Source organism: Triturus cristatus, chromosome 8, assembly GCF_964204655.1.
Source record: "Triturus cristatus chromosome 8, aTriCri1.1, whole genome shotgun sequence".
Classification (NCBI taxonomy): domain Eukaryota; kingdom Metazoa; phylum Chordata; class Amphibia; order Caudata; family Salamandridae; genus Triturus; species Triturus cristatus.
The window spans coordinates 774562363-774585553 of NC_140591.1; the positions used below are offsets into that span (position 1 = coordinate 774562363).

At 49.8% G+C, this 23191-nt stretch overlaps 1 protein-coding gene across 1 annotated transcript in view; it reads right to left on the reverse strand.

The window, feature by feature from the left end:
- The window catches only part of TUBGCP3 (tubulin gamma complex component 3), a 370876-nt gene that overhangs the window by 236059 nt on the left and 111626 nt on the right, over positions 1-23191 (reverse strand). The window contains exon 3 of the mRNA XM_085622213.1: positions 11647-11714. Within this exon, the coding sequence (XP_085478339.1) occupies positions 11647-11714 (68 nt within the window). The remainder of the gene's footprint in view (positions 1-11646; positions 11715-23191) is intronic.

Genomic DNA, 23191 nt, shown 5'->3' on the forward strand with positions numbered 1-23191 from the left:
GTGCTGCTAATTTATCAGAAGAGAAGAGGAATTGTCGTTTGTTGGAAATGGAATACCCTTTCTATTAATTACCTATTTCCAGGTCTAGAGCCAGGTTTTCAGTTTCTTTCTGAAACTAAGCAGATTTTGTTGGTTCTGAGGGAAGCGAGGAAGTTTATTCCAGAGTTGTGCACATTGTTCCTGTAAGGTTATACCTACTACTTTTAAAAGGAGGGAGTAGACAAGACGGTAGCCTGGGTTGATCTTAGAGTTCTAGAGGGACGATATAGCTCAAACATTTTCTGACGAGCTATATGTCCTTTGCCATTTACTGCCCTATGAGTAATACACAGTGCCTTAAAATACCCCTTTCCTTTACTGGTAGCCAGTGTACTTTGTGTAGTGTTTGTGATGCAAAGTTCCTTTTTCTCATGTTTAGCGCTAGTTTGGCTGCAAGCACCTGGAACCTGTGGAGCCGTTTGAGGAGGTATTCAGGACTGCCTAGTAGCAAGGAGTTACAGTAATCTAGTCTGTTTAGGATTGAGGCCTGTACCACAAGTCTTCTAGAAGCTTTGGGGAGTAATGGGACTACTTTCTTCAGGGTTCTGAGGAGTCCATGACAGGTTGCTACTGTTTTATTGACATGGACTTCCATTGAAAGTTTGTCAATTTGGACTCTGAGGTTGCGTACAGGCTTTGATGTATTTAGGTCTGCGTTATTCGCCCATGGCCAAAAGTTTGTAGGAAGTTGCTGTTGTAGGTTTGCTGGAGAGCAGCAAAGGAATTCGGTCTTGTCTCCATTGAATTTTTTTTTTTTTTTTTTTTTAAGTTTTTATTGTGCAGAGAAAAAGGGTACAAGCACGGGCCTACAACCTCCTAGGCCGGCCGCTAGTATTCAGAAATGATCGAGCAGGTCAAAAAACATTGACTGGCCCACAGGGGCTCCGCTAAATTACAGAAGATCAGACTGCACAAAAGGGACGTCAGGATATACCCTTTTTACATAAATATCAACAAAAGTAAAGAAAAACAAAAAGCAAGGCGAAAAACATTGAAAGGGCGTCTAACTACAGTAGAGGAACTCCACACCCGACCACCCTAGGGTGGTCAATAAAAAGGAGGGGAGTCTGAGAGGGGGAGGGGAGTCTGAGAGGGAGGGGGGGGGCCACGGGAAAACCAAATCTATACACAGATGAACAAATTAAGCAAGGAACCCTCAAGGATCAGGGGGACAAGGCAACCTCAGACGTATCCACCAGGGGGGGAGAACAGATAGTCCCTCGATACACATTCCACTGACCCCAGATTCTACCCCACGCCCCCGGTTTACCACGAGCCACATACACCGTCTTCTCCCTGAACATGCACCAGTCCATGTTCTCCTTCCATACGGACACGGTGGGAGGCCGTTGGGAACCCCAAAGCTGCGCAATATCTCTCTTCGCGATCATGTTCCCAAGGGCCGCCCACCGAGCCGGGCCGCATTATAGTCATTGGGCTCCCACACATTCAGAACACATCGGCGCACCTCCGGCAACAGAGCGACCCCAGTGACTCGTTTCATAACATCATGCACCTGGCGCCAATATTCCGCCACCTCGCGGCACTCCCAGAGGATGTGGAGAAAGGTGGCACTGAGCCCGCAGCCACGCTTACAGAGCCCGTCGTCAGAAAACCCCATCGAGACCAAACGGGGACCAGTCACGTAGACACGATGGAGAATCTTAAGCTGGACCAGATGGAGACGGGCCGGGATGGCAACCTCCTTAGGGGATGACAGCGCAGACTGCCAGTCCTCGTCGTCCAACTCAACCCCATCACCCGTCCACGCCTCCCGAATTCGCACCAAGAGATCAGCCCGATTATTTATTAATTTTTTATAAATCAGGGAGATAGTACTGTCGGGGACATGTCCGTCGAGTATACGGTCCTCGAGAGGCGAAGAAACAGGGACCGTGGTCCCCTCCCCAAAGACCGAGAGCAGGGCGTGCCGAACCTGGGCATAGCGGAAGAACTCCCTTTCACTAAGCTTGTACTCGCTCTGAAGCGCCGCGAAGGATTTAACCGCGCCTTTAACCCATAGGTCCCCCCCTCTGCTAATGCCGATCGTATCCCAGTGCTCAAAGCCTTTCGTTGTCCAGAGGCTTCCCAAGCACACGTTAAACGCTCACTCCAGCCCACAGCTACATTCGCCGCCTTCCACACCCGTACCGCAATCCTAGTAGGGCCCGTGAGGGTCCTTCCGACAGATCGAGAGTAAAGCGCTCTGTTATAGTTACCGCCGGGAAGCAGGAATTTATCCATCTCATATGCCGGGTTCGAACCAGGAGCGTACGTAGCATGGTTAATGGCAGCCAGCTGGGAGGCCCAATAGTACCTTCTAATGTCAGGAAGCACGATGCCCCCGTCATACCAGGGAAGAGTCAGCTTTGCCAAAGCGATGCGCGCACGACCGTCCCAAACCAGTCTCCTCTGCAAACTCTCCACTTCCCTAAAGTAGGCCGCCGGAATGATATCGAAGGAGTTCTGGAGTGCGTAAAGAAATCTGGGAAGGGACATCATTTTAATAAGTGCTGCGCGACCAAGTGGAGACAAGGGCAACTTACACCACCGAGCCGTATCCACCCTCAAACGCCGGAGGGGAGACAGGAGATTCTGCTCGTAGCGGGCCGCCGGGTCCAACGAAACGTACACCCCCAAGTATTTAAAGCCGGATTGAGATGTTTGGATCGGAAGCCGAGGCGGCAAGAGAGGAAGGCCACCGGAGATAGGATACACGCAAGATTTGGACCAGTTAATTATCAAACCCGAATTTCTCCTGAAGGAAGTAAGAACATCAAAAAGCACATTGAGCGACTTCCGCGGCGAGGTGAGGTACAAAAGAATGTCATCCGCGTACAACGAGACCCGATCCTCGAAGCCCGGGGCCAACCGGATCCCTCTGATCGAGGGCTCCCAGCGGAGCCAGGCAGCGAGCGGCTCCAAGGCGAGAGCAAAGAGCAGAGGGGACAACGGGCACCCCTGCCTAGTACCCCTCCCGAGAGCGAAGGGCCGAGAAACCCGCCCATTGACAACAACCTGAGCCATTGGTCCAGCATAGAGGAGCTTAACCCAACTAATAAATCCCTCCCCAAAGCCAAACTTCGCCAAGACGGCCCAAAGGAATGGCCACTCGATGGTATCAAAGGCCATCGTGGCGTCTAAGGAAACCAATATGGCCGGTTCAGAGAAGGACTCCGCCCTAGCGAGGACGCCATGGAGACGCCGCAAGTTGAGAGCGGTATTACGATGCGGGATAAAGCCGCATTGATCCGGATGTATCAGATCACATATAACTCTCAGCAAGCGATTAGCGAGGACCTTGGCAAGGATTTTCGGTTCGGCATTTAGTAGGGAAATAGGCCTATATGAGGCACAGCGGTCTCGTGGCTTACCGTCCTTGGGAATCACAACTATGGTAGCCAGACGCTGGTCGTCGGGAAGAGAACCCCGCTCGAGCGACTCCAGAAACATACGACGGAGGAAGGGCGCGATTTTATCCGGGCGTAGTTTATACAGTTCAATCGGCAGTCCGTTGGGGCCCATAGCCTTGCCCGAGCGAAGGGAACGAATCGCGGTAGCGATCTCGTCGACAGACAGGGAGGCCTCCATCTGCTCACGATCCTCGACGGATAAGCCGGGCAAGGCAATATCCCGCAGCAAGAGACGAGAGTCATCCTCATCTCTATCAGATACCGGGGAGTACACCGCCCGGAGGTGGTCAGCAAAACACTCCACAATCTCACCAGGGTCAGTCACACACACTCCATCCGAAACCCGAAGCTCCGGGACCACACGATTCACTCTCTCCTTCTTGTCCAACCAAGCAATCAGTTTACCCGCCGTGTCCCCGGCATCATACAACCTACCCTGCTGCTCCCTATACATGGTCTTGGCAGCGTCAGTAACAAGAGACTTATATTCAAACTGCTTCAAGCTGAGGGCGTGAAGCCCTTCCTGAGTGACACCCGTCTCCAAAGCTGCCTCCAGCCCCGATACTTCAGTCTCCAGCTTCACCACCACCTCATTCTTAACCCTCTTAGCCTCCACTATCTGGGATAGGGCACGCCCGCGGAGCACTGCTTTGAAGGCTTCCCACAGGGACACTGAGGACAACACCGACCCCTCATTCTCGAGAAAATACAGATCAATCGACTTAACAAGGCTAGCACGAATTTTGGGGTCTCGCAAATACCAAGGGTTAATAGGGGCGATCCGCCCAGCGGACCGCGTCCCGGTGTCAAAAAGCAACCACAGTGGGGAATGATCAGAGATACCCCGGGCCAGGTGCTTAACCTCTCGAATCCGGGCAGTCTGGGCCGCGGGCATAAGAAAATAATCCAATCTGGAAAGACTCCCATGGGCCCCAGAGTGAAATGTGTACTGACACTGTGTCGGATGCGTTAACCTCCAACAATCCACCAGACCGAGGGTATCCAAGAGCCCGCCGAGCCACGCCTGGGCAGCAGGGAGGGCCTTGGGCGGGTGGCGATCCAGATCTCCCGAAACGACCAAATTAAAATCCCCACCCAAAAGCAAAAGACTGTCAGGAAGCTCAAGCAGCATACGACCCAAGTCTGAGAAAGTGGAGTTCTGGAGGCCCGGGGGAACATAAACCGAAACCAAGGAAAGGGACTGTCCCTCCCACCTCCCAGTCAGGGCCGCATAGCGCCCTCTATCGTCTAGGACAACCCTGGTGATCTCTAGCGGAAGTGAAGATCGTAAGAGAATGCCCACCCCTCTAGAGCCGGTGGTGAAACCGGAATGGGCCACGAGTCGGTAGCCCCCCCTGTTCATGGCATGACAAACATTACCAACCAAATGCGTCTCCTGTAAGAATACCACATCAGGAGTCAAACGACGCAAATATTGCAGCACAACACCCCGTTTGATACGATCCCCCAATCCATTGACGTTCCAAGACATCAATCTCAACCCGTCCCCCCCCATCCCCTCCAGTAGATAAAGGGTCCCCCAACAAATAGCGCGACACCTGAGACTGAAACAGAGCCAATACCTCGCCTTGAAAACAAAAAACACAAATCCAAACAACCCCTCCCACCCACCAACCCCCCCCCGAATTCAACTCCCCCCACCCTGCACCCCTGCGGTCCAAAAAACCACCCCAACTTGCAGTGTGCCCGTCGCCCTAGCAACCCCATTCTACGAAAAGACCCCGGAGGAGGAAAGGGACCCGTCCCTGCCCGCCCCCAACACAGATCATAATTAAACAAAATGTACAAAAGAAGTAGAACCCAGCCGAACCAAACAAAATGTCAAAGTCAAGGACCAAAAGTCACCCCAAAAGAGGCCCGCCACCCTCGGCACCACCAGAAGGCCCAGGCCGGTCACCCCGGTCCGGTAGAGAATCCAGCCAGTCACTCACAGTCGCAGGACAGTCAAAAAAGGTAGTCCGGTCTTCGTATTCCACTCGGAGCCTAGCAGGAAAAAGCATAGAGTACTTGAGACCCAGGTCCCGGAGACGGCGCTTCACCCCCTGGAAGCCCATCCGCTGCTTCTGGACAAGTTGGGTGAAGTCCGGGAAAAAGTTAACGGATGAGTTCTCATATCGGACCGGGCCATGTACCCGTGAGGCTTGCAGGATCGCATCTCGGTCTCTGTAGTGAAAAAGTTTTGCAACAATAGGCCTCGGGGGAGCCCCCGGTCGCGGCCGACCGCCCGGGACTCCATGGGCCCGCTCCACGGCAAAGAACTTACTCAGGCCAGTGGGGGAAAGCTGGTTGAGGATGAGATCCTCAACCATAAGATCAACCGGGCGATTGTCGGAGGTCTCTGGAACACCTATGACGCGGATGTTATTGCGTCGAGCCCGTCCCTCGAAGTCCTCCAGCCGCCGGGCCATCAGGTCGTTGGCCGACTTGAGGTTGCCAAGAGCAGTCTGCAGGTCCGACACATCCGTACCAAGGGTGGACGTCCGCAAATCCAGCGATTGAACCCTCTCATTGGTCTTAGAGAGATCCGCCCGGATTAGCGTAACATCAATGGCCACCGTGTCGATTTTACGGGCCAAGGCCTCGTACTGCTTAGCGATGGTCTCCTTGATGCCATTAATGGCGCCCATGATGTCCTGCAATGACAAATCCGGAGGGACGGACGGAACACCACCAGCGTCATCCGGGAGAACACTGGCCGTCCCAGGGGACCCTTTACCTTGAGTGTAGCGGTCCATGTTGTTAGTCTGGACCGGTCCCCCACGTAGGGATGTCTTGGTCTTGCGCCTCTCGGGATCCCCCTTGCCACCCATGTTGAACCACGCTCGCCGAAGGGGACCACCGAGCAAGCGGCGAAGGGGCACAGGCGAAGCAGACAAGAGCCGTACCAGAGACCGCAATGTGGCGGTGCGAGAGGATCAAAGTCAATGGGCACACTGGTATCAGGCGGAGGCAAAGGCACCAAGCGAAGGCCGAGTGAAAACCCCAGCCACACAAAGCAACTCCACGGTCCAGCCACTCAGAGATCCAAAAGTGAAACCGAAAGTGATGGGGCGGCCGCTGGCACAGCCCCGATGCCGTTGTTGTTCAACTATGCCCCAGCTCCACAGTTCACCTTCGCACCGGGCACAGCCATCAGTTGGGCCTCAAAAGTTCAAACCACCGTAGATCAGGTCTCCCAGGTCCGATTTGGTTTCTGAAAAGAGTTTAGGGTTCAGCCAACGTTCATCTTCCAGAATCCGTCAACCAAGTCAGGATAAATTCCGAGGAGCAGCGAGGGTCCGGGGAGCCCTGTGCTCACGCGACCATCTTGGATGCGTGCTAGGCTCCTCCCCCGTCTCCATTGAATTTTAGTGTATTATCATCCAGTCATTGGGTCATTCTTTCAGACAGGAGCTGAGTTTATTTTGATGGTTAGGGTCAGATCTATTCAGGGCTATTATTAGTTGGATCTGTCCGCATAGTTTAGGAATGATATCCCAAAAGATTTCATCAGGGTTATCAGTGGACTTCGGTATATGTTGAACAGTATAGGGCTCAGGGCGGAGCCTTGGGGACTCCATGCTTAATTTCCTTATATTCTGATATAAAAGGTTAGAGGATTATTGCTTGTAGTCTGTCCAAGAGGTAGGACTTGAACCAGCTGAGCATTAGATCTCTTACCCCAATCTCCCTCAGGCGCGCAAGCAGGATTTGATGATTCCCCGTATCAAACACAGCGGATAGATCTAATTGGATCAGTACTGCTGTTTTGCCGTCAACTTGTTTTCTTATTTCGTTGGTGGCCAGAATTGATGCAGTCTCTGTTCAATATGCAGGCCTAAAGCCCATCTGCCCTGGCTCTAGCAGATTATTCTCATCGAGGTAGTCCTCTAGTATCTTGCTAAGGTATTTGAGTAATTTGATTGGGAAAGTGAGTTTCCAGATTGGGCGATAGACGTTTGATTCTTGGATATCAGCCGAAGGATTTTTCAGGAGAGGTCTCACCAAGGCCTTCTTCCAGGCTACTGGAACCTTCCCTGTGGCAAGGGATGGATTACAGATTTGCCATAGAGTGGGGAGGAGTTAATTCGTTCTTTCTTTCCATAACCTAGTTGGTATGGTGTCTAAGGGGGAGCATGAGGCGATTGATGCAACAAGAGTTTTTTAAAACTGTGTTTCTTCTATCAGGTCAGTCATCTCTAGGTTTGCCGCCTTAAGTCAGTCTTAGTCTAGGTTTCGCCTTTTGATCATATGGTCATGATTTTTGCTTTGGCTAAGATTATCTTTACTTTTTAGGTCTGTTAAAATCCGGTTGATTTAATGATCGAATTAATCAGAGAGATTATCACAAAGTTTGTGTGAGCGTTCAACCTTGTTTTATACATTTGGGGGGGGTGAGCACTTTTAGAAGGTTCGAGACCTTCCTTTTTTATTGGATGCTTTGAGGATGGTAGTGGAGAGGTAGGAGGCTCTAGCCTTTCTTATTTCGGTTTTATATTCCCTGTAAACCAGTTTTAATAGTGCTTTGTCACGTAAGGATTTTCTCCACTGTCTTTCAAGTTTTCTACACTTTGATTTTAGGTCTTTTAGGGGTTCTGTTTACCATGGTAGGGAGATTCTAGTTTTTCGTTTGCTTGCTTTTAGCGGGACTATTTTATCTAGGGTGGCTATGATGGACTTTTCGTAATTCGCATAATTTCTATTGTGTTAGAGTTTAGAAAACAGGTGGTGGTGTCAAATATTGGTTCCTTGTCAAGTTTCCTTAATTTAGCCCAGGGTCTTTTCAGCGATGGGTTTCTAATAGGTTTAATATTACCTTTAGTGGGTATTGTAGCGTTAAGACTGGTCAAGTAATGGTTTTACCAGCTGATGGGGATGGGAAGATTAACTGTAAACATGTCTGGGGAGGCTAGAATTATGTCCAAAGTATGCCCACCTCCGTGAGTGGGCCCCTCAACCTGTTGTATAAGATTCATACCATCATAGGAGCTTAGAAACTCCCTCGTTTGATTATGATGGGTGTCTTCTGCCCAGATGTTAAAATCACCCAGGACGAGAAAGTTTGAGTGAGACATTAGAAAATTTGCTGTTGCATCCAGGAAGGCTTGGGCGAATTCGGTTAGTATGCCTTGGGGTCTATTGCACCGTAGTCCAGATAGAATAGCACCTTCCTTTTCTTTTATTGAGAAGCCTAGTGTATCTTTTCCTTGGCTTTTTTCTGTTTCCAGTTTTATTAAAGCCCATTTGTTCTTAAAGAGGATTGCCACCCCACCTGCTCTCTTTTTTGTCCTAGATTGGAACAGGGCTTTATAGTCTGGGGGGGGCATACACTTTCCAGGATAAACAGAGGTTCCTGGGGGAGCCAGGTTTGAGTGATAAAGAGTATGTCCCAGTCATTGGAAGTTAATAGCAGGTTTAATTCGGCAGTGTGTTTCCCCATGGATTGGGTGTTAAGCAGTCCACAAGATTTGCAATTGTTTCTCGTGCTATTGATGCGTTGTGAGGCTTCAGAGCTACTAACTTTATAAGCTGCAGCTTCCTCTGGGTCTCTTGAAACGTTTGTCATCTGTGATAATGGGGTTCAAGTCATGTATCGTTTTACTGGTGTAGATGATTCTCTTCTTATAATACCAGCATTTGTAAAGCGCACAGCTACCTCCGGAGAGGTGTCCCGGCGCTGGGGGCAGTCGGGAAGATTAAGCAAGCTATTGCCCAGAGTCACATGGTGCTGAGCTAACCTGCCGCCTTCTCCGGGGATCGAACCGTGAAACCTGTGGTCCAGAGTCAAGCAACCTGGCCACTGCGCCACACCTCTTACCTTGTGTTTTGTGGGGTTTACATCAGGCAGTATGGCTGGTGGTGGCCGCTTCCTAGTGCAGACGGGCTTGCCTTTGACGCTTCACTGGTGCCCCCGCTGCGCAGTTGCTCTTTGATGCTGACTAAATAGCCCACCCTCTTTAGTCTTGCCAAAACGACTAGACCGCTAACACAGAAGACCTCAAAATCAAAATGGCAGCTGTCAAAAAGTTCTTAGAGAAATAGGGGGGGGGGGGGGGGGGGGGGGAGGAGGGGGAATCAAGAGCAATTCCCGCAAATGCTCCCAAGTATTTCACTTCATGTACAAGGTAGTGCAATGCAGTTAATTCAGCTCAGATTCAAATTCAGTTTTCTATTTTAAAAAAATCTACCTCAACTTTAAAATTCAGCTTTAAAATCTTACTCAGTATTAAAACATGAATGACTTTCCCATCAAGTGCAATATTTTTCGTCTGTTCTCCGATTATTGTACCTCTAAGAGTAGAAAGACTCTTCTGTCGGAAGCCTTGAGACTAATGCAATCTGAAGACCAATACAATACTCCATCACTTCTACTGTGAGACCACTTCCCAAAAGTAACTTCGAAAGTTGGAGTCTTCCTCAAGGCAATTCAAAAACTTAGGAACTCAAAAAATCCCCATGATGGCGACAACCTCGAGGGAGTCAAAAATTTAAAGAGCAACTTTACAGGCATGGGCAGAGAAAACCACTCCGTAAAATCTCTTTAAGACATGTACATAAACCAAGCCCAAGATAAATACCTACTAGTGGAGCAGTCTATCCCAATCCTGATTAACTCTACCCTGCAATCTACTACCAGGTACCTGGCTCACATCCAAACAGGGTAAAATTCACTAATCTCTGAACCATAACAAAATACACTAATGTCATGGAAAGAAAGATCTTGATCATAATACAACTCTTGCATGCTTAGGTGGAGGGTCCCTATCTCTACCATGGTTACAGACATTCGCTTCTTTTATGATTTCCCTCTCTCACTCTAACAACGGTTTTAATTTCTCTATGCAAAAGTATAAATAACCAAATGCTAAATGAAGTGAAAAAATGTAAAGACAATATCCCGCATATTGCCTAGATGGCAATAGCAAGCAGGACTATACAAGTCCCCAATAGAAAGGAAGTGCCACTTAATTCAGTATTCGTTCATCCTTGACCAAACAAGTCATAAATCCTTGGGCCCACTGGCTAGGTTAGGTTATGGAATTTATAAAGGGTAAACTGTCACCATGGGGAGGGGCCCCCTGGGGCAAAGGGATAACCAGAGGGTAGATGTAACAGTCTAGCAACCAAGAACAGATGGCCGCAACCAACGATAATGGAGGAAATAACTTTTTATTTGAGGGCCACATCCACCGAGAAGGTTTGGCCTCCAGTAGAGAAACGTTGAACACGAGGGATCGCAAGTACTGAACAATCGGAAGATATGAGAGCACACACAGGATGGACCGTTTAAAAGTGTGTATGAGAGCAGAGCAAGTGGAGTTGTACACTGCTTTGTTAGCCCAACAACTTAAAATTGATGCGCTCTTTGACAGTGAATCAATGAAGAGAGGCCAAAGCGAGTGAGATGTAGTCCCGGGTCGTGGGTCCCAAGAGTAACCTGGCGGCATAGCTTTGGACCAGTTAAAGCCTATGTTGCAAGTAAGCTAGGAGGTCAAGAGACACAGTATTACAGTCATCACTGGTGGGGTTGCTATGCTAAAGTTTATCTGAATAATGTGTTGAACGGCCAGCATGCACAAAAGGATCTGGAGTCAAATCCGCTCCTCTCGTGTGAAGCTCTTTTGCACATTTAGAAAAGACAGGGAGGCAAATACACTTTAGTGATCAATGAATGCTTTTACGGTATGTGATCACAAGCATTTCTGAACCAAGTCTACATACATAAAGTAGCAAGTACAAACCCTTGTCACATAAAAGCTCAAATGCTGAAAAGGCCATTATTTCCATCAATAAATCAATGCATTTTTTAAGTACATCCTTCTAAAATAAGCAGCAGTTAAAGTGATTAGCTCTCAATGTCAAACACAGGCAAGTGAAACAATGTCGACTTCTGAAAAGCAGCTTGCATCCAATGACATCATGTAGCTTTCAGCACTCTAAACCACACTGTACAATGTGCTCGCTGTGCCCACGGGGCCATGTCCTTCCTGCTGCTGCAGAGACTCTTAAACACTCAGGACAAAAATAGTTTTCCAAGAATAATACAGTTTTGCGGCGTCTTCCAGATAGCAAACATACGGTATGTTTTTCAACATGAACTTGAGTGAATTCATAGGAATGGCTCCTCCTGCAGATTATGGAAGTGAAAGCAGGCCTGCTTTTTACAGGATTGGATAAATCAAGCAAACGGTACCTGTGACTGAAGTTTTCTGTACAGTTCCAAGAAGCTGGCAGCATCTGCTTCTCTCCTCTGGCGGGAAACTAGAATGAGGAAAAAGAAAGGACCAATTATATGAAAATTCTTAGTACAATAAAATGTCACCTTAAACAGCATCAGCGCTTTTGATATTGGGAAAACTGCAGGTTAAGAGTAAGTGAAACAAATAGAGCTTTTGAGCTGGCAAAGACAGGAACGTGGACATTTGTTACCAACTTTTATCAAGACTACAGTAATCCCTAGAACCGTTCCCTGGGTGTGTTGCTAGCCTTATGAAGACGAGCATCCACGTTCCAGATCAGTGATAGTTAAAGCCTGGCTGCTTTAATCTCCACTTGCTGCTCCAGCACCTTATACCTTCCTCGGACACACCATCATCTCAGCGTAGTCAGCCAAGGCCTAGTTCTCTCCGGACAAAGAGGACATGGTGCAATCCGAAAGAAGTTGATCAAGACAATTTCATCGTCTTTTCTCCTGCAACAACTGAATATTTTCGAAACTTATATCCCCACTGATGTTCATTCATTTGCAGCTGACCTGAGGCTGAACACCAAGATCGATTACACGATCACCTCCTAGCCTGGCCTTGTGTACCATCAGCAATGGGTGCAAAGCACTGCCAGCAGATAAACTAGCAGCCAGAACTAAAATATCCAATATATTCTGCACTAAGCAGTATCTAAAACTTTAAATTCTCTACCGCGCTGAGAAATGTCCACAAGACCTATCCCTTTCTCGCTTACCGAGCAAACTCTGTATACATCTTCCATTCAGGGCCATCAATCTCCCAACACCACCTCCACACCAGACCCACCTCTAGGCTAATCAGAAGAGGGAGGCAGTCATTCCCACTTCTTCCAGCGCTCCAATCCTTCGTTCACGAAAGAAATTTCAGTCATCCACTTCAACTCCTTCTCTCTAGTTTTCTAATGCCTCATACCTTATACTCCACTTCTTTGATGGGTCTACATGCATTATATATTCTGCACAGGTTTACAATATCATACGTCTGTTCTAATAACGCACAAACTTAGTATCATGTCTCATCATACAAGGAACAGGGAGCATTTGAAAAAGAAGAAGAGACAGGGTCACAGATGATGACATGTCAGATTAAACATTGGACCTTAGGAGGCTATTACACAAAGTGTCCTGCTTGCACAGTGGACATGTGTTCCCCTTTTTACACCCAAATGACAATTTAGTACTACAGAAGGGTTGGCAGGTGCTTGTGCAGTCCCTTCCATAATATGAGTCGGGCCGGTGCAATACCAAGGGGGAGGTTTCCTCATTACATGAGAGCAGTCATCCAGTATTCCAGACATAGCCACAGGAGCAAACGTACAAGTTACTTACCTTCGGTAACGATGTATCTGGTAGAGACGATTCTAGCCGCAGATTCCTTACAACAGAATTATCCCCAGGCGTGAGACTGAACCCGGAAAGCTTTCTTGCCCAGCATCTCTGCGCGCTGGGGGGCAGCACCACGCGACTCCGCCCCGACGTCCTCCGCGGGCGTGATGTCAGCGAGGTCACATAAGCCCCACCCCGACGCGCTGACGTCAGTTTGCTTCGGAGAACTTTTACGCGCCACAACGCAGAGCCATCACAACAAAACTGAGGGGAGCATGGGAACAGGGTGCGAAAAAAACAGAGAAACAAAATAGAGAGAAACAAAAGGTGAGAAACATCACCAGGTGGCACCAAGGCCCCGGAAGGCGACAACAGCAGGCCGGAGCAGGAAAAGAGCAGAGCACCACTCTGAGGAACAACTATGCAAGCCAAGGCGAAAGCATCAGGTGGCAGTAAAGCACCAGAAGACCAGAGCAGCGAAGCCAGAGCAAGAAAAGCGCAAAGCACCACTCCATGGAACCACCTTGCAAGTCAAGGCGAGAGCCATCCTGGAGGCACAAGCATGTGAAAGCGCAGTGACAGAAAGAGATAGAGAGAGAGGGTCTGCAACCACAACCACAAAGGGAAGGGCCACAAGCCCGGAACAGAGGAACAGCAGCAATCCATCCCCAGACTACACTGCCAAGGATGGCCATACCCCCAGAAAGGAGTGGGAGGTCAAAGGACAGGTAATTCATCCGCAGACTACATTGCTAAGGAGGGCCATATCCCCTGAAAGGAGTAGGAGGTCAAAGGACAGGTAAAAGAACCCCCAATGAAGAAGACCGTGTAGGGATCAGAAACTCAAACAAAAGGGAAAAGGGAAAAAGTAGGACCTCACGCTGGAGAGAAACCAGCTGGAGGGATGCCTGACCGGAAGAAAACGAAGAGGACACCCACAGAAAACAAGCCACCCAGAGGGAGGCGACTGCAGAAACCCAAGCAGAGGGTCCTCGCAGAACGGGGAGGAAGGGCGGGTCGTGAAGGAATCTGCAGCTAGAATGGTCTCTACCAGATACATCGTTACCGAAGGTAAGTAACTTGTACATTTGATAGAGACTACTAGCCATAGATTCCTTAACGTAGAATAGATACCCAGAAGGGAGGAAGGCCTGCGAGAGAGCCTCCCCACCAGGAGAGACACAGGGCCCCAGCAGGGGACATGTCACAGGGACAAGAAGGGAAAGGCCAGGATATTCTAAGCCCAACCAAGGGAGAACTGCCCACATCCCGCAGGGGAAGACAGCGCCTGAAAGCCCCAAGGAACACAAGGACCACCTCATACCCTAGGGAGAAGAGGAAGAACCGGAGGCAGGGCCCACCGTAAAAAACAGACACAGTGACAGAAAAAGCTGAACACCCTTAGCCGCAAGCAGCGGACAAGGCAGGAACGGGTCCACCGCCAAAGCGCAGACGGAAAAGAAAGGCACAGTTGCGCAGAGCCTCAGCGGAACCAAAGGCAGGGGCACAAGGTAATACAGTAAAAGCCACAACGGTGGAGTAGAACAAACAGGCCTGCACAGGCATGAGCAGCCAGCAGCAGGCAACACCACGGAACGGTGCACTCAGGACAAGCCAGACTCCAGCCGAAGGCAGAGGCCAGGAAGGGCTAGGACACACCCAGAGAGAGGGGCCAGTCCAGAAACACACACACAGACCCACGAAAGAAGTGGAACCAGGCAGAAAAGAAAGAAAGAAAGAGACGGAGGACGGACTAAGCCGTCCACCAGAACACAGAAGCCAAGGAAAGCCAGTTCCCCCCCGAAACACCAGACAGAGGACCAAGCGGAAACAAAGGACAGAAGTGCAAAATTGCTACAACACGATGCCGCAGACAGCAGGCCAGACTGGGCTAGCGACGTAGCGAACCAGGAGATGGACAGACCTGGGCGCAAAGCAAGCTGCTTCAAAACAATCGGCAAGAAGATCGCACCTGCGACATACCATGACGCCACGGAGAGCAAGGAGCCTAAAGGGCGACCACACCTCCCCAGCACATGACAGAGCTATGTAATAGCTACCATTACCCCACATAGGGTATGTTACGTCCCAAGAAACATGGGAACACCTCTTAGGAAAAGATTTCCGCAGCAGAGGACAAACATAAAGACCTGCGGAGAAAACCGCTGACGGCTTGCCAATCGGCCAATAAAGAAGACACAGAAACCCTAATGTCAGGACCTACAGGGGCTTCCCAACAGCCAAAACCACAAGTCAAAAAAGGGCCGGACCAGCAGCCAACAGCATCAAAGGGCCAACGGAAGGACCCTGAAGGCACACCAACCAGGGCTCCTCGTTACTAGGCCCCAGAAAACGAGGACGATGAGGAGGAGGAGGAGGAGGAGGAGGAGAGGACGACTCTGAATGGCAGAATCAGCAGGGGCGTGGAACAAAAGAGTGCCATCGAAGGGAAGGTCAACCAGCCATTCTCTAACGTTCTCAGGGAAAACACTATCCCCCAGCCAAGCATGGCGACGAAGGTCCACTGAAGAAGCCATGGTGGGACCAAGCACCTCAGAAACGTCCAGAGCCGAGCAAAGAATAAATGCCGCCACTCCCGGCCATCCAACACATGGTGCCACAGATCAGCGCAAGCACCCTCCTGAGAAGCGGAAGACAGAAGGGACTCTGCCGAATCCCACAAGCAAGAAGTGTCTCTAACCACCAGGCCTCCCGTGACGGGGGAGAAAACACCGATGGCAAGGAGGGAAAGGCAGTCTGTAAAAGAGGGCCCCTGGTAGAAGGGTGGAAGGAAAGGCAGACAGGATCATGCAGAGCAGGACAGTGGCGGTGCAGAAGCAGCTGGGGCACCGGGTCCCCCGTGGCAGGATGCCCCCAAGAGAGAATTATGGAGCGAAGCCTCGAAGGGCAGAAGCAGCTCCCGTCCACCAGAGCCCTGATGGAGAACCTCCAGCAAATGATCTGTGGGGAAATGGGCAGCCGGATCGCCCATACGCAAGATCCCCGCAGCCGTGTAGACCGCCCGGGCGAAGGCAGCACTCGCCTCCGTAGGGCAACGCGGTGGGGAAAGCAATTCCTCCGTGGGTAATGGCTGTAAGCTAAGCCGGCCGTCCCCCAGCCCAACCGGAGGAAGGAATGGCCAAGCTCGGAACGGGGGAAGGTGGACCGACGTGTGGGGAACCTGAGGTGCCTCTGGGGAAGACTGCGGGCGCCGTCCTTGGAAGACGCCGGGGAAAAGGCCACGATGCGGCGTCCCGTCTCCGGAGAAGATGAAACAAACAGTTGCCGAACTTCTGGAGAAGAGGGGGCGTCCGAAGACGAATCAACGAGTCTGCCATCGACGTCAGCTCGACGTCGACCGGCGCCGAAGGAGACGCCGAAACGACCTCTGCCACGACTCGCGCAGTAGGAGAATGGGATGGGGTCGGAACCGGGGCGGCCAAAAGGCGTCGATTCGACCTCCCACGAGGCAGACGCCTGCGCGGAGAGACAAGGGGGGCCAGGGACAGGCCACGGCCCCTAGCCAGCCCCTGCGGCGCTGCCAGTGCCAGCAGCAGCCGGCACCTGTGCGGCATCAGCTCGGCCTCGGACAAGGCTGCCGCCTGCCCAGAGAACCGAGGAGGACTCTAGGACGAGCCTCGGCAACCTCCCGCGACACCACAGGGACCCCCGCGGGGTTTGCGGCAAGGCAGCGGCACCGTGGTCCGAAGGAGGGAACCTCGGAGCGCCGCAACCTGATGACACCACATCTCCAGATCCTGGAGCCAAACCTGTCGGAGCCGGAGCCACCGGCAACACCGCAGAAGGCCCCCTACATGGCAAGGGATCCGCAGACGTCCCAGGAAGATGAGGAGAAGAAGGAAGAGCCAAAGAGGCCTGCAAGGCCGCCGCATAGGCCTCCATTTGGGCTCTGGTCGCCCCCGCGCAGGGAACGGAAGGTAGGGTGGCGACACGTTGGGCCGCACAACCTGCAGAGAACCCGCGCCCCCCACAGGCCGGGGACCGGGCCTCGGGGACAAACTGCGACACTTACCAACAGGTGAGCGGTGTCCTTGCGGCCTTGGAGAGGGACGATGTCAGAGACGGAAGCAGCGGTTCTTGAACCCCTCCACAGGGGACGGACACGGCGGCGACGACGACGACGCAGACCTGGACATGCGGGCCGAGAGGAGTTTCATCCGGTGCTCCCGCCGGGACTTGGCCTTCATCTGCTGACCAGCCTCGCAGTCCGTGCAGTCGTGGTGCTCCCCCAAACACCACATACAGATGGGGTGAGGGTCTGTCCCCGACATCTGGCGTACGCAAGACGAGCACGTCTTGAAGCCCGAAGGCATTCGCACACTGTTCTCAAGAAAACGCAAAGCGTAAAAAGAAGGCCTGAAAACAGGCCAGGAACACGATCCGGATCCGCGTTGCACGCGGAAAAGAAGACAAATGACAACAGCACGCAGGGGTGTGGCTTATGTGACCTCGCTGATGTCACGCCCGCGGAGGACGTCGGGGCAGAGTCGCGTGGTGCCGCCCCCCGGCATGCAGAGATGGTGGGCAAGAACGTTTTCCAGGTCCAGTCTCACGCCTGGGGATACATCTACTTTAAGGAATCTGCGGCTAGTAGTTTCTATCAGATATGCTGTATGGAGATACACCAGTAGTTTATTGCATATGAAGTGTTTTCCTAAGAGCAAACAAAGGTGTTGGCCCCCCCCCACCTCCAACAAATATCACCCAAGAATGTGGGTGCAGTCACACACTTTCTGCAGGGCCCTTCCTAAAAGTGCTGCTCGTTCTTCTGCATTGAAAGACAGATTGTTTCAACCCAACAGTCTGTCCGCAATACTGTGCTGACTTCAGCTCAGGTATAAGCTAGCTACATTGGGGACAACAATTTTTAAATGTAATATGGCAGACTGTCCCAATCTGAACTAAACACACAAGAGCCAGTCAGAGACCAGGATAATGGGCTACTTCACATAATATGGTGCCTGAAAGTACTGAGATGCCTTTTGGTGTAACTCAAGACTACTTTGGCACCCACAATTAATTCAAGCTGTAGCTTATGCCTCTGAGTTCGCCGATGAACGGTATGAGATTTCTATTTATTACCTAAAATCATTGCCTCTTTAGAACACTTTCACCTTTCATACCTAAACTGCAAAACTCCAAGCCAGGGCAAAAGAGTTTCCTAACACTCAACCCACAGAACACAAAGTTCCTACTCAATATTATTTTCAAACTCAAAACCAAATTTGACTAGTAGCTTTTCAAGAAGTTGAATATGAATGCCTTTTTGCAGCCACTTTGACACACAGTGAAATCTCAGGGATTAAGAACATACTCTGCCATCATATTAAGGGAATACCTAAACTTTCAATCTCTCTCAAAATATCTAATGTCGCCTACCGACCTTGAGAACAGCAGTGAGCTGTAGAGACCTCTTGTTTAGACTTTAGCGATTAGTCACTGGCAGGTGAGCCCGACAATCCTGATTTGCTTTGCTTGAGACTGTACTACACTCCATAACCAGCCCGTCATCTCTCCAATACTAAGCAACCAAACTTCCAGTACGCTTAAGGTCAACTCAAAGTAAAACTCTGTTCTCTGATGTGTAACGTCATTCACTATAAAAATAAAACCCTATCTCAGAAACCATCAGGGGACAGGAATGGTATTTCTAGACATATAAACATCCAGTCACGCTATTTTAGATTAAGGGAATCCAGCCTTGGTTCCGTCTTTGGACCAGGTGTTGGCTTCCAACACCCTTGACCACACTACCACAATCCAGAGAATGGGAGGGAGTGGTTGGACTGTCTGGGCCTGTTAAGAAATGGTGTAGGCTCTTCCTTATTGGTCAGGCTGGAGTCTGTACTGTCAAACAATGATGGCATCAGAAGTGGTTTCATATGGTGTACCACAGAGATTTTGCTTATCCCACCTGTGACTCAAACGTGTATGTTAAAACACAACAATACCAACTTACACAGTCATCTATTTTCCACAACTACATTGAAGTTGTTTGTTCAGTGGTATGGGTTTTCCATTCACTACCTCAAATTATTGTCTCTTAACAACATTTTCAAGTTTTGCGCCTACATTGCAAAACTACAAATCTGGATGCCCGAGTTTCCTAATACTCAACCTACAGTACACTGAGTTTGGACTCGTTACTCCCCAACAAAAACAAATTGTACCCAAAGCTTTTCAAAGACATTAAAATTAAAGGATTTCTGATGTCATTTTGTAACACTGTGAAATGTCCGGAACTTCTATCAAACTTAATTCGCCCGTGATATTAAGAGAATAGCTAAATCTGCCAACTTTCACCTTTATAAGTGGAAGGGACATCTCTTATTAAGGCAAAGGCTAGATACTCGGAATTTCAAATTGCTAGGACTATCATTCAGCATAAAAGCAAAGCCAAAAGTCAACATTAATTTGACTCAAGCTGAAATGATCGGGGTTACCTCTATCACTTCCTCTACTAATTGTTACACTAAGATTCTAAGAAAGATGCAACCACTTCTATCAACAGAAAATTGAATTCCTGCTACTTAAATAGCAGGTGCTAAGTTAGATTACTGCAATGACCTTTATCTATGGATGTCAAAACCACAACTTCAAAGCTGCTGTCCTGCAAATTAATTCAGTTGTGTAAGTTGCAGATATCCCACCAAGTATACGTATTGCTCCTGTGTTGAGAAAATTACATTGATCGTCAGCAAAAGGTAGAATCAAATTCATTTTTTTAAAGTTAGAAGATTACAATCTCGGAAGATCCTTGCAGTCCAGACAAGATGTTTTTGTTCATCAAGAAAATACAGATTATCAGATCATGAGGGAAGGCCTTACTAAACCAAGAAGGCAACCTCTAGAACACCATTCCAGAGTATATAAAAAGTTGCCAAGATCTACTTACTTTTAGGAAGGCAATAAAGACATACTTATTTTAGTGGTAAATACCTTTTCAACTGGAAGTGCTTAGTTGCCTTCAGGCAGCTCAGCGCTGCAGAAATATGTTTGGGGCTAGGATTAATGTATGTAGGAATCAGTTTGCATCATTAAACAATTTGTCATTTTCAATATAGATAGGTTAGTTCCCATTTAGGTAGGAGCTTACTAAGTTCTCCACCTCCATTGATATCTCGACAATTACACCTTTATACGGTCTTATGGGTAAGATAGTCCCTTATTATTATTACTTTAGACTAAACTGTTTACATCTCTATCTCACCAACTGATTATTGTTTCAACATAGGTAGGAATGATACTTAGTTTCCACCTCTTCATGCAGAAATATTACATGCTGGACGATTTAACTTTAGCATAAGGTCCAGAGTTAAGGAACTTCTAGTGTTCTCTTTAAAGTTGTTACCGTGCACAGTACTCAAATCTTGACTGGTCAATTTTTCTTGCAACTGACTAATTTAATCCTAAACTTGATGCTCGACAGCTGCCCTACTTTTACCTTTACAGGTTATTGTATATAGACTTTGAGGACTTTCAGAATAACTTATACTATGCCCTTTTCGTCCGCTCCCCGCCCTTTTTTATTTTTTTCAAATTTTTCTTTTATTTTGAATGTAGATGTATAGTGTTGTATTGTCTACCTTATTCACTTGGCATTACCCGGATGGGCCACCAATTCACTTTACTAACGATAGGTGGGTCCCTTATTATGCCACGTCAATTTGACATGTATGGAGTTTATTTATTCTATGTAATATTACTTTCTGTAATATGACATTTTTCTCTTCATGATACGGCTCCTTGATAGACATCCCCTTTCGGGTACAAGATTTTTTCGCATAATAGAGGCAACATTAGAATACTGCTGGTAGGCTATATTTCCCCCTTTTTTTTTTTTTTTAACTGCTACATTTTTCCTCTTTTTTTCTTTCCTTGAATAGTGACAAAATTGTATTTTTATCCAGTTATTTTGGGATTTTGGATAATTGCTACGGATATACTTTGAGCTGCAGTTTTCGACTTAGACTGCTGCATTGCTTAAAGGATCACATGTTTATCAGATTTTATACAGATTGTCGCTTTTGGAGAGTGTGTGTGTGTGGGGTGTGTGTGTGTGGGTATAAACATAACCTACTGGCGGTCGCCAATAGGGATATAGTTAGGACCTATTTTCCATAGGAAATCCGCAACATTCTATTTGGAATAACGTTGGCGCCGATTGACGAATCTTCGTAAAACTTTACAAACTTTTGGCCAGCTCCGGTCCGCTCCTATCCTGAAAATAGGGGGGGTCCCCAAAACACATTTTCCCCATGCATTTTCCCATAGGACCTTTCGACGCAGCTACAGCCCGAACTGCTGAACGGAATTACACCAAATTTGGCAAGGAGGTAGTCCTCAGTTCAGACTCGTGCCTTTTGCTTAAATGGTGGAAATTCGTTCAGTAGTTCCTGAGAAAATCAAAAGTAAAATCATAGATATATCTATGGCCTCGGAGGATCCGTGCACCCTCCCCGCACCCAGCGCGCACCCTGCCGTGCACGAGCTGTATTCTAATTGGCTGTCAACACTCCAGATCAGGAAGTGTTGGCAGCCATCTTGGAAACCTATAAAACAAACGCGAAAAACGCAAAAAGGGGGCAGGGTAGACACACCCTAACCCCCTAGGCCTGCTCAGTGGGTCCCACAAGGAACCCCAGGGCCAAAAAAAGCAATTACATTTTTTTTTAAATCCGCGATATTCGCGCACCCAGCACGAATTTCGGCCGAACATAAAAAAAAGAAGCGCGGGGCTCCCGCGCTTCTTTGGTAATTGGCCACCGGGGGGGGGGGCCAAATCCCGGGGGCAGAATTTAAAAAAGTGTGGGGGCTCCCAATCCCCCCCACACTGCCCCGGGGACCGCCACCCCCCCGGGGCTGAAAGATAGTATATGCGGGGGGAGGGGGGGCTCACAGCCCCCTCGCAGCCCCGGGGAAAGCCACCCCCCAGGGCAACTTGTCAATGTGGGAGGGGGGCCACGCGGCCCCCCTCCTGGAGCCTTGAATAGGCCCTGGGGACCTCCACCCCCCAGGGCCGGCTCCTGCAGTGTCCTGGGGTGCCCACCCCCAGGACACTGTAGTTTGCAATGACAGGGCAAGAGCCTCGCTGCTCCCGCCCTGTCATTGCAAATTGCTTTGCTTCATTGAAGCGAGAGCAGGGAAACCTGCTCTCGCTTCAATGAAGCAAAGCCGATTGCTTTTCCACATGGGGAGCAGCATGTTAGCTGCTCCCCATGTGGAAAAGCAATGCCGGCACCCGCAGGACGCGGGGAGCCGGCTGGGTGGGACCGGGCCCGGACCCTAAGTGGCCTAGGAGGTGGGCCACGCGGCCCCCCTCCCAGATTAAAGAATTTTAAAAAACAATGTCCGGGCCCGGGGGAAGGGGTCCCCAGGGCCTTAAAGTGGCCAGAGGAGGGGGGCTACGCAGCCCCCCTCCATAAAAAAAAAAAAATGGGCCATGCCTCGGGGGATGGGGTCCCCGGGGCAAATTATGGCCTCGGGAGGGGGGCCACGTGGCCCCCTTCCCCATTTTTTTTTTATAAACAAAAATTGGAAAAAGAAGGGGGGCTACACAGCCCCCTTCTAAAAAAAAAAAAAAGAAAAACAAAAAAGACCGGGATCGGGCCAGAGGCCACGCCCCCACTCTGCAAACACGCCCCCTGGCGCGTTTGCATAGGGGGAACTAATTCCCCTTGAATACCGGGGGTCCCTGGGCGCCAACTACCCCACCGGGAACCTCCAGTATGCGCCAGGGGGCTGCGTTGCAGAGGTGTAATGAGGCCACGCCCCTTTTTACACCTCTCTGCAACGCAGCTTCGTGGCGCTTACTGGAGGTACCTGGTGGCCTAGTTGGCCGCCAGGGGACCTCAGGATTCAAGAGGACTTAATCCCCCAACTTAAAACGCGCCACGGGGGGGAGGAGCCAAGATGGCGACCGGAGCAGACGCTTGAGCGCCCGGCTCCGTCGGCCCTTGGCCTCGGACTATCATCCTGATTCCTATCCTCGCCGATTTTCGAGGTGCAACGTGTGCGACGATGCGCTGACCGCGCCGCCGCTTTCCCGGAGTCTTAGCCCGCCCGGACGCCGGAGTTCTTGGTGCTTTTGTTCTCCGCACTGGACCCCTGCTCTATTGTGGCCTTGGCCGGCCCCCTGGAAGCTCCG